The 11920-nt window shown below is 32.8% G+C and overlaps 2 protein-coding genes across 4 annotated transcripts in view; one reads left to right on the plus strand and one right to left on the minus strand.

Moving 5' to 3' along the window:
• The window catches only part of LOC127700592 (uncharacterized), a 66475-nt gene extending 65931 nt beyond the window's left edge, over nt 1–544 (minus strand). For 2 of the 3 annotated variants that reach the window (XM_052204137.1, XM_052204138.1), the window contains exon 1: nt 427–530. The gene's annotated coding sequence lies outside the window, so the exon portion shown is untranslated. Of the gene's footprint in view, nt 1–426 lie in introns of all 3 variants that reach the window. The other variant, XR_007981652.1, reaches the window with a different exon arrangement.
• Nucleotides 545–4733: 4189 nt separating this feature from the next.
• On the plus strand, nt 4734–10499 carry LOC127700595 (mpv17-like protein 2). Its single transcript, XM_052204141.1, has 2 exons — nt 4734–4806; nt 8156–10499. Exon 2 carries the CDS (start codon nt 8212–8214, stop codon nt 8803–8805), a length of 594 nt encoding a protein of 197 aa, XP_052060101.1. The 5' UTR covers nt 4734–4806; nt 8156–8211; the 3' UTR covers nt 8806–10499.
• The last annotated feature ends 1421 nt before the right edge of the window (nt 10500–11920 follow it).

Genomic DNA, 11920 nt, shown 5'->3' on the forward strand with positions numbered 1-11920 from the left:
GAAAAAGGAAAAATCTGTAGGCGTAGCTCTATGGTACACAAATTGTCCAAAAAATATCATAGAGACATAGGAGTTATGGTTCCACAGTTATGCATGGTGCAGATGCTAAATTATGGTGGACCTGACCAGAAACACTGCCTACACTCTCCGAACATCTTGTTTTCAAATTTGTGGGGTTTAAATAGCTCTAGTCTTTCAAAGTTTTCAATGTAGCTATAAACTATCGAATGTTTGTTTATGTTTCATTATGGTGTGGTATGTACTTTGACATTCTTTAATTCAATGCCTCGTCGGTCCGCTTGGTAAATGTTTGCGATATCGGATATCGTTATCATTTTTGGTGGTTCAGAAAAAAATATCGTATTTGCGCTCTTTTTTTAAGACAGGACTTGTTGGAAAATAAGAGACCACTCAAATAATTCTTACTTTTGTGAAATTAAGTGTGTATTTAAACAGAGAGTTTCAAAGACTTCTCTTTTTTCAACACATGTTCCTTTCTTCTTAACGGGGGAAATGGCGTTTGATGAACTTCCTTTCATGAGAGGATAATTTGCGAAATTCGAAACAAAACGAATAACAAAAAGAAAACTAGAAAGTAGGTGACCCAATTACTATTTTCAAGGACGTATAACTAACATACGTCTAATATACGTCCTTGCTATTTTATATCAATAAAACGTAAATTTTTGTTGAAGCAAAATTAGAATGTTGAAGAAAAATCTATGAAGATCTTGGAGATTTGATGTGATTTTAAAACAATTTGAAAGAATATTCTTCTTCGATTTTACCGTCTTTCTATACACATGTACCTACATTATGAGTTTGATTTTCTTTTGAAATCATCTGCCGCCTCTTAGTTTTCGAAATACCTGACTTAAAGATGGAATTATATGTACTACATGGGACATGTCACAGATTTCTATAACGTTTTGCCTACAACTGCGGTATATCACTATTAGAACTAAAAATCGAAAGTAAAAACAGAGACATATATAAAAAAAAGGGGGAGGGCAAAAATGTCCTGTCCCCAAGTACCTGTGTAAAAAAGGAACAACATGTCTACAAAACACTGCATAGAAAACTCAAGACTGACCACAAAAAACCGGGGTGATATCGTGTGCTCCGGAATGGTAAGCAGACCTTACTCCACATGTCGCACCCATCGCGCTTCTTATAGCGAAATAATAATTCTATATTTTTCTTTTATACACTTTTCGGAACAAAAAATAACATTTTTTTTCTAATTCGTAGCTAATGCCCCTTTATCCCGACTGATATATGATATCATTACATAATCAATCATAGCATACCAGCAGATACACATAAAACATATTGAAGCAAACCGGCCAAAGCAGCATATACATATATATATTTATATCAATATACAAACAAGGCCCTTTTAGTCTTAGATACCTGATATTTTTATTAGTTGTTATTGGCTTTGAACTAGTTTTCAGTAACTGCGAACTACTACTCTCAGATCTGCACTTTGTGCCTTTTGTGTTTTTGTTAGTTATTTTTGTGTTTTGTATCGATCTGATGATCGAGTTAATCCCTTTTTAACTGATTTTTATAGTTTGTTCTTAACTTGCGCTGTTACACCACTGCCCTAGGGTAGGAGAGGGTTGGGCGCCTGCAAAGTCAGGAGCCTGTAATTCAGTGCATGGTTGTCATTTGTTGCTGTATCATTATATTGACACGATTTTATAACATTCCCTTCGTATATATTACCATCTTATATTATAACACGATTTTATAACATCCTCTCCGTATATTACCATCTTATATTAGTATCGTTGCGCAAATCTTAAGACTTTTTCGCTAACGTATGAACGGCCATCGTAGCGGGGACTATGAATGCAAGCCAGACCTTCCTCTTAGTCGACATTTTAGATCCCTGGCCATACTAAGGCAGATCTCGATCGACTGACTATTACCATCATAGACCACAACACTGCTTGGTCTAAGGAGGAGGGAATCACTCGGGAAAGATTTGGGATAAGAAAATTAAAAACAATGGCACCAAATGGGATCAATGAAAAGGTGTAGTTCTAATCGCGCAGTGCAATTCATTTTGGGTTGTATATTAACTAAGCAGTCTCTGTTCAGGGGCGGATCCAGCCATTTTTAAAAGGGGGTTCCCAACCCAGGATAAAGGGGGGGGGGGGGGGGGGGGGGGTTCCAACTATATGTCCCCATTCAAATGCATTGATCGTCAAAAAAAAGTGGGTTCCAACCCCCGGAACCCCCCCCCCCCCCCCTGGATCCGCTGTTGTAATTCCTTGACCTCCGTCAACTCTGAATTTCTAGATTTATACCAGTTCAAATCGCACAGTGCTATATCCATCTGGGATGTATAAATATGCAGCCTCTGTGATGTTATACTATTGTTTCAGAAAAGGGAGAAGGTTTGGTACCATTTAAACGTTTAATCCCGCTGCAAATGTTTGCACCTGTCCTTAGTCAGGAATCTGATTTCAAGTAGTTGTCGTCTGTTTATGTAGTTCATACGTGTTTCTCGTTTCTCGTTTTTATATAGATTAGACCGTTGGTTTTTCCGTTTGAATGGTTTTACACTAGTAATTTTTTGGGGCCCTTTATAGCTTGCTGTTCGGTGTGAGCCAATGCTCCGTGTTGAAGGCCGTACCTTGAAATATAATGGTTTACTTTTATAAATTGTAACTTGGATGGAGAGTTGTCTCATTGGCACTCATACCACATCTTCCTATATCTATCTGTTGTAGTAACTTAACCTTCGTCAAGTTTGAAATTTAAGAATCATACCAGTTCAAATCGAACAGTGCTATTCATTTGGGATGTTTAAATACACAGTCTCTGTTGTAATTACTTAACCTCTGTCAACTTTGAAATTTTAGAATTATACCAGTTCAAATCGTACAGTGCTATTAATCTATACGCAGTCTTTGTCATTCGTCACCTATGAAATTTTAAAATTTTATCAGCTCATATCGCATATTATTATTCTTTTTTGGATGCATATCTATGCATTGTCTGTTGTAAAAACTTAGCCTGCGTCAATTTTGAAATTTTAAAATTATACTAGCGTGGTTCGATTTTTGATTTGTATATCGTGAAAAATTGTTTTATAGTTAAATCAGATTAGATTGATATGATTTTTTAGTTATAGCGCTTAATGTTGCATGATGCCTTAAATTTTGGATGTGTGCTTCAAATTAGTTTTCGGCTTAATTTATAGTTGTGCTTCAAATTAGTTTTGCTTAATTTTAAGTTGTGCTTCAAATTAGTTTTGCTTAATTTTTAGTTGTGCTTAAATCATTTTTAAGTATGCTTCAGTTTTAGCATCTTTAGATGTGTAGTTTAGTAGTGCTTTGCATGTATTTCAAAACTGATATCTGTGCTGTATCTATGCACTGTAATATATGCTGCTTATATATCTTATTTGCATGCTATCTGTTCTAATGTTATGTATATGGTATTTATGTTGGGTAAAAAGCTCTCAAGAGCTTGTTTGTACTGTTATATGTGAACCGAATCAAAATAAAACTTTCGTATTCGTATTCGTATTCGTATTACTCTTCGACGAGTAAGCGAGTTACGATATTTCTGAATTTTAATCAGATTGATTCTAGTCTATATGGTATTACGGGGTTGCTTTCAATCTAATTAGAATATAGAACCCGAGTTCTATATTTTAATTAGATTGGGTTGCTTTCTTCCTCTTGAGGGTTAATAACTGATTCCAACTTCACAAAGTGCCATATTTAGGAAAGATTATAACTATAAAGTTAATTCGTTAGCCAATGCAAAAAAATCCGATTTGGACATCATGAAAGGAATTGAAACACACGAGGAAAGTATAATCATATATCTTTATTGACTCGTAATAAATACGCCTAATAAATAACTATGTGTGTTACAACTCTTCAGCAGAGATTATCATACATATATTAATGTAAGAATCTGTTAATAATGGAAGGGATATACAAATTACACTGGAACTATTTGAATATTAAATATTGGTATTCTAGATGGATGTGTCCGGTGCCTACGCAATGACAATACGAATTTACAGTATAATTTGTGTTCCAGAAAATTGTATTTAATTAAAATTTACATTTGTGGCATTTTACATTAGAACACCGTCATTTGTATTAAATTAAGCCTTTAAACTGAATTAGTATATTCAATATTTATAATTTATCCGGTTGTGTCCGTGTGTCCGGCTACAAAATGCATGTCAACTATTTTTTGCACCGGAACCTTGCCACTATTGATACAAATTTATATAACAATCCTGTAATTTTGGATTTTAAACCAATAAAATATCTAATATTAATCTAATCTTTAAAAAAAACTTAAATATATAGTATAATCAGACACGTTAATTCTTACTATTATAATTTTTTTAAGCCAACTTTTCATTTTGGCAGATACATATATAGAGAATATATAATTGATTCAAAATTAATGGGCATACAATGGGCATCATTAGATTATTACTATAAACAGTTGAATAAATACAAAAGAACAATTCTGAGGGAAAAGTGACTTGATTTATAGAACATAAAAAGCAAATAAAATAATACATTCTAAATACATGTACAGTTAATTTGATAATTATGAAAAAAAGTTGTAATGGTGCATGTTGTTAAAGTCAATAACAATTACTCAAATACTCACATTTGTATATTTGAACCGCCAGTCTGTGGAGTGTCGATAATTCGTTTTTCTTGACGGTTTGCAATTTATATGTTACCTCATGCCGTGGAGAACCGAAAGTAATATATTTTTACTTAACCTTGGACCGGTTATAAAAGCATAGAGGTAAGGTTTACACACGATTTATAAGAACCTGGTGACTGTTTGAACAAAGTACCAGTCGAGATTGTCACATATTCTGTTATGAATGGTAGGAAAAATAGGCACCAAGAGCATAACTTGGGACAGGTTAGCTGGCTGCAAAAAATATCACAACTTACATAAGGACCTCAGAGCAACATGTACTATACAAAGTTCAAAGACCTGACTATCTCCAGTGCTGTCAAGCCTCACTTTGTGTGAGATTCACGCATTTGCATGCTTATTTGGCTGCATTTTCCTTTCATCTATAAAATAATTTGTTTTTTCTCTTTGATCTTTACAATTTTTGCCAAATCTCAACGCATTTGCCTCATTTACTGATGATGTTGTGCTCAATTGTGAATTAAAGCATTCGCTGATCAGCGTGGGTTGTTCTACACTAAACCAATAGAAATCATATGCATCTATCATGAATAGTCATTTTATGCTCCACTCACACATCCATACAATATTGTCCTCTGTGTACGCTTATTCATATATTTAAAGTGCTGTAGCCTGTAGGCTTGATATAGCTAGTGACATGTATCTAGATAAATAGCTAAGCACTCAAGATGGATTTACTTTGTCTAATTTATGCATGGAAATTGGCCTTGCTTGAATTTGTGTACAGGTCCACCATGATATATATTTGAATCCCTACCATGCCTACTGAAGATGTACATAGTGATAACTGTAATAATTTTTGTTGCCACTACTAATGTTTTAATTCATTGGATTTAATGAAGTAATTGTGAGGATATTTTAGATTTTATACCAAAATGTATTTTTAACAATCAACTGCACCATTTTATTGATGTTTTTTTAACAAGAAGTTAAACATATATACTGACTCCTTGGTGTCCCATAGCTGGGATTACAATACAAGATAATAATAAGAAGCTAGCTAGGTGCATTCAGGGTAATCCCTTTTTGGCATTCTTTGTCAGGAGTGATTTTCTGATTTGCCCACCCTCTGACATAAAATCAGAAAACCTTCCAGACTCAGAATCCCAAAAGGGATTACGGCAAGGGTGGTCCCTTAACTCTTTAATGGTCCTTATTATATATGTTTTCTGATGCACCAATCTCAAGTTGTTTTTTATGAATGAGTAACACTGTTAACCCGAGGTCGATCACCCACCACCCATTCTTGATCACAAAAAAATAAGTAATTAAAATGTTTCTCGTGAATTTACATGATTTTTCAGCATAAAATCGTCTCAAAAAATATTTTGTCTCCTTCCGCAGTTTTCTGTTCAAATTATCTGGAAATTTCTATTATTTAGAAGCTAGCTTTATGTGTGCAGGTGTCATAGTATTTTGACCAATGGTCAAAACACCTTATGGAAAATTGACATCCATGACATCGGGGTCAAAATACCATATGGATAATTGAACCCCCTGTTTTTGCTTAAACCAGACTTTTCTTACATTTTTTATTCCTACCAATTACTTATTAAAACATTAAAAATATATAAAGTAGTTCGAATAGCTATGACAATTTGAAAATCTGAGGTTTATAGGGGGGTTCAATTTTCCATAGTAGGGGCTCAAAATACCCGGTAACTGGTCCTCGTTCCAATAAAATTTCATGAAAAACTGCACACTTATTACCTGTTTTTTGTTGTTTATATATTTGATTTATAAGAGGATTTAAAGTCAGAGTCTATGGTGCTAAACTTTTCGTAACCCTTTTTATGTCAAGAGGGATTTAAAGTCAGAGTCTATGGTGCTAAACTTTTTGTAACCCTTTTTTGTCAATAGGGATTTAAAGTCAGTGTCTATGGTGATTACTTTTCGTAACCCTTTTTATGTCAATAGAATATTTCTAAAAAGAGTTCCTGTTAAAATCTTTTTGTGATGATAACTGGTACTGGATTAGACGATTAGTGCAGATAATCATGATGTCTGCTGAGCGTATTTTGGAGATATCAGTATGAAGACATCAAAGCAAAAATTAAATATCTTTCAAAGATGTTATACTTATTGAGACTAAGACATGACCATGCTGAGTAACTAGCCCCACATATGTTACAAGTTCTGCTTATCTGAATTGTGATTTGATATTGCATGATCTGGGTATTTATAAAGCCCGACTAGACTATACAAAATATTCTCCTTTGCCTTTGACGACTATTGATGAAATTCTAGTTTTTTGCTTGTTATTTTGAAGTGCAATTTAAAACTTTGCAAAATCATTTTAAGAGTTAAAATTATGTTTTTTCATTATGCCTGTAAAATTTTAGACTTGACTTCTAAATATTATTGCAGAAACTTATATTTCTTTTTAAAAATTTCAAAGGGAGATAAATATTATAGGTCAATCATTTCTATAAAGCTAAAATTGTAGATTTCTCATATCAGCGGACTGTGGAACCCTGCATCTGCATTGAGCAAATATTGAGGGTTACGTCTATTGACAAAATCAATTAATATTCATAAAAGAAGATGTGGGCCATAACGGTGGAATATATATTAATGAGACAACAACCCAACACAAAAACAAGACAACTAGCATGACTAGTGGTCAAATATTCAAATGTAGATAAGTGCAATCACTAAATTGTCAACCTGCTATGGAATCCCATATTATGTTTATTCAACTCGCCAATTTAAGATATCTTAATTATATAAAATGTACTTTATAAAATCCAGGGGCAGATCCAGAATTTTTGACAGGGGCGTAATTTTAAAAAACTGTAAATATGCCGCGATATTTTATAATTAAATCTTATTAGTTTGTAAGACATCTTATATTTTTTATCAGATATGTTATTAACTTTTTTATAAGTTATCAAATGTACGAGTTAATTATCATGATTATATAAAGATATCTTATAATACTTTCTATATGAGATAATTCATGAAATATAAGACATTGTAAGAGATATCTCATACAATTTAATTCATAAAATATCACTCAAAGATCAGACTTGTGTATTCTTGTTTAGACTACTGTGGCATCAACAATGTATTAGTTTGTAATTAGATCAGTTTATGGGGTACCACTAGTTGTAGGTCAATTATATTGGTATGCATTTGTATTAGCATTGGCACATCTCATTTCCAGTAAAAAATTTTGGCCCTGGCTGCTAAGTCATTGTGTGTTATGGTTTATTGACTGTGAAACTGTTGCATATATATAGTTTACATATAGCCAGACTTGGAACAAATGCAAGCACAATATGAAATGATGTTAAACCAGTTTATGCACACAAGTCTCCCCTTTTGCCTATCTAGACCATATTGTAATTAAGACAGACAAAAAAAAATGCATTTTTGAACTAAAGCTGATTGTTGAAATTTTTATATATTTATCAATTTCTTATTTCAGAAACAATGAGTAAATGTGTACCATAAAACCTTTATACCAGATATTACCATTTGAAGATGAACTTTGGTTCAGTAAGAGTTGCATTTCATCCTATTGTAAAAACCTGGGCAGCAAGGGGAAGAATATTGTTCTCAAGGAAGTATTTATTATATACCAATGTATGTATAGGAGTAACTTTATCTACAACGGGAGATTTTCTCAATCAGAGATTCCAAATCAAACAAAAGGAAATAGATAGTCTTGATATAAAACGTTCACGTGATGTTGCTATTACGGGTCTTTTTATTGGACCATTCTGTCACTATTGGTATCTGTTTCTTGATTGGTGGATACCAGGTAGATGCTATAAGTTACTGGCTAAAAAGTTAATTGTTGATCAGCTGGTGTGTTCACCTGTTGTGATTGTACTGTTTTTAGGAATAACAACTTTCTTAGAAAAGAAATCATTGACTGCTGTTAAAGAAGAATGTTCTGAGAAAGGCGGGAAACTGTTTGTTGCAGAGTTAGCTGTATGGCCACCAGCACAGCTTTTCAACTTTTATTTCTTACCTACTCATTATAGAGTACTCTTTGACAATGCTGTCTCATTTTTATTTGACATTTATTTTTCTAGGGTGAAATACGGTAAAAACGGGCGAGTGGAAAGTTGATATTGGTGAATATAGTATACTATGCAAAAATTTGAATTAATTAATTATTTATAAATTTTAATGAAGATAAATTATGACAGTGGCATTTTTTATTGTACATTTATCTTATATGTTATGATTAATGTAAACCAAGCACAAGTCCAACAAAGTTGATTTTCTTATTACAAACCTGAAAAGGTGTCATTCTACATGTTCTATCTGATTCTTAAAATATTGGAATAAAACTTTTATATCTGTATTGATCATGATGTAATATATTTGCATCAAACAAGAAATATTTAACTAAAATCTGAAGAAATAGTTTGATATGAAAAAAAAGAGAAGATGTGGTATGATTTCAAATGAGACAACACTCTGCCAGAGTTCAAATGACGTGGATATAAGCAACAAAAGATCACTGTACAGCCATCAACAATGAGCAAATCCCATACATCTATAAAACATGTAAAAGGCAGAGACATGACAAAATGCGAACAAGAAAACCAAAGGCCTGATTTATGACAAAACAATAAAAAAAAAAGCAAGTATAAAGTCATCCATAATCTGACCAACGAAATGATGATTTAATTCTCCAAAATTTTTTAATAATATTTCTTAAACTCACAGGTTGACTGACTTCATAGTGAAGTCAAGTTGCACAGGTAAAAAAAAATTCCAACTGACAAAAAAATCTTTTTGACTGTATTTCCTATGTCTAGGTTTATGTTGCTAACCTATGAGGCTTAAGGGGCCAGTGTGAGCTGTTGTTCCTTGATGTATTTCAGTCTATGTCCATAGCATTGTCACTGTTGGTCTGTAGACATTTTTATAACTCTTTCTGAAACCACTGAGTCCAATGAATCCAAACTTGATCACAATCCGCTAAGGGTTTCTGTTTTCAATATGTTCCAAAATGGCAAATGTTCCTTAAAATCAACCAACATTGTAATATTAGCCACTGTTACTAAAAATGATTAGTTTCAGATCACATATGAGTTAAGTTTTTGTTAACCATCTTTTCAAATTTGACTTAAATATGGTCCTTCAACTAAATTTCCTTTATACTGGCAAACATTAGAAAACAGATTTATTGAGTTGTGAACAAGGGGACTGCTGGAACAATGCAAATAGAATTTTAATAATTATAAACAAAGAGACAGATCATGGCCAATAATATTTAAGGAATTGTAATTAAAGGGACTAGCACACCATAGAGAGGTTTGATAAAATTACAATTTTATATATATATCCTAATGTTTATAGGAAAAAATAACTTTATGGCATGACTGCAGGCCAATGTACAGCTAGTGTGAGATTGCTCTGAGGTAGGTTGGCTATTTTATGACTTGCACTGCCCCAGCAAATCTTACAAAAAAGTTGTCATACGTCAAAGACGGGCCTCAGTGATGGAGTGGTCTAAGTGGTTCATCTACAGTTTCACTAGCCTGTCATAGGTCAATTGTTCTCTCCAGGCACTCTGGCTTCCTCCACCAATATTAACTTACCACCACAATATAGCCAACAGTGCTGAAAAGTGCTGATTAATGTTTAAATTGTAATATCATGAATATGGTGCTATGTGTAAGTCTGAATTTTTATTTAAATATATTATTTTAAATGAAGTATTTAATTTGTTATATGAATATTCTATAAACAGAGAATTTATTACATTTGTTATATAATTATTTGAAATAAAATATTTTTATGAAATTTTATTACAGATATTTGACAATACTCTGTTCCTTCTTATTTGAATTACTTCAAATTGTTTCTTTGATAATGACTAACTTCAGTTAGTATCTGTAAGATCAAAGGACAATTTGACAACAACCCAACATGGACAACAACACATTAAAATGGTGGAAAAATGTCAAAAATTCTTTCTTTTTGATTATGATTTCATAGCTAAGTGTCATGAGTGTAGTTCCTTTTAAATTTAAAAGTTGGAACATGTAAATCTTGTTTTTATAGTTTTCTTAAACCCAGAAAAGAAGTTAGCTTCATAATTAGGTTTAATTGTCCATTGTTTTGTATATAAATCAGGCCGTTAGTTTTCTCGTTTGAATTGTTTTACATTTGTCATTTAAGGGCCTTTTATTGCTGACTATGCGGTATGGGTTTTGGTCATTGTTGAAGGCCGTACGCTGACCTATAGTTGTTAACTTCTATGTCATTTGGTCTCTGGTGGAGAGTTGTCTTATTAGCAATCATACCACATCTTCTTATTTTTATAATTGGTTCATATACGGAAATTGTTACCACTACTTGATGTGGCTTGATTTTATGCAAATTAAATAATGTCAAAGAGACGTTTTTTGGCCTTTGGCATGACTAATATCTATTTACAAGCAACTGTTATTTGTTAACCAAAATTGATTTTATATTTTAATACATTAACATGTACTTTCCAAGCATAAAAACCTGACACAAATTTTGAAAGCCTGAACAAATAGCAAGTTTAATTTGAAATTTAATTTCTGCATGCCTTGAGACATTTTAACATCATTGTGGTTTGGTTATGATAAGTATGGTCAAAATAATTTGTCATGCAAAACATTTTTGAGTTTTCCAGTTTGTTTTATAAGGTCCATTGTATTTCCTGTTGTAATCTTTAGGCATTTGGTTTTCATAATGAACCTCTTGACAGTCTTGTTTCTAGTTAATTGATTGCTTGATTGCTTGTGTTTACTGCCACTTTCAATACTGTTTTCTATATCATGTCAGCAAGTAACAGTTTACATTTGTGGAAGAAACTAGAGAGAAATACATAGCTTCTGCAGAGTCTCCTTGTCATTTTTGAAATGATTCGAATGCACCTTGCCACGAGCTTAATTAAAACTAACAACATCAGTGTTGACTAGTGATCACTATAGATGAACTACTTGGACTATGCTGGCACCAATGCCCCACGTTTCTGGTTAACCAATTTTTTTTAAACGCATACAAAAAAAATTGAGCTGCAATTGATTTTTTGATTCAAGATAAAAGGGTGCTTAAACGGCGGCAGGGAAAACTGTTTGTATACAGCCTCATATTTGAGAAGGTATATCATACCTTGTATACAGATGCGTTATTTTCTGAAGTTTCTCTTTATTATGTGACCAGTGTCCTTGATCTCATTTTCATTGCTTAGCAA

Source organism: Mytilus californianus, unplaced genomic scaffold (genome assembly GCF_021869535.1).
Source record: "Mytilus californianus isolate M0D057914Y unplaced genomic scaffold, xbMytCali1.0.p SCAF_5, whole genome shotgun sequence".
Taxonomy (NCBI): domain Eukaryota; kingdom Metazoa; phylum Mollusca; class Bivalvia; order Mytilida; family Mytilidae; genus Mytilus; species Mytilus californianus.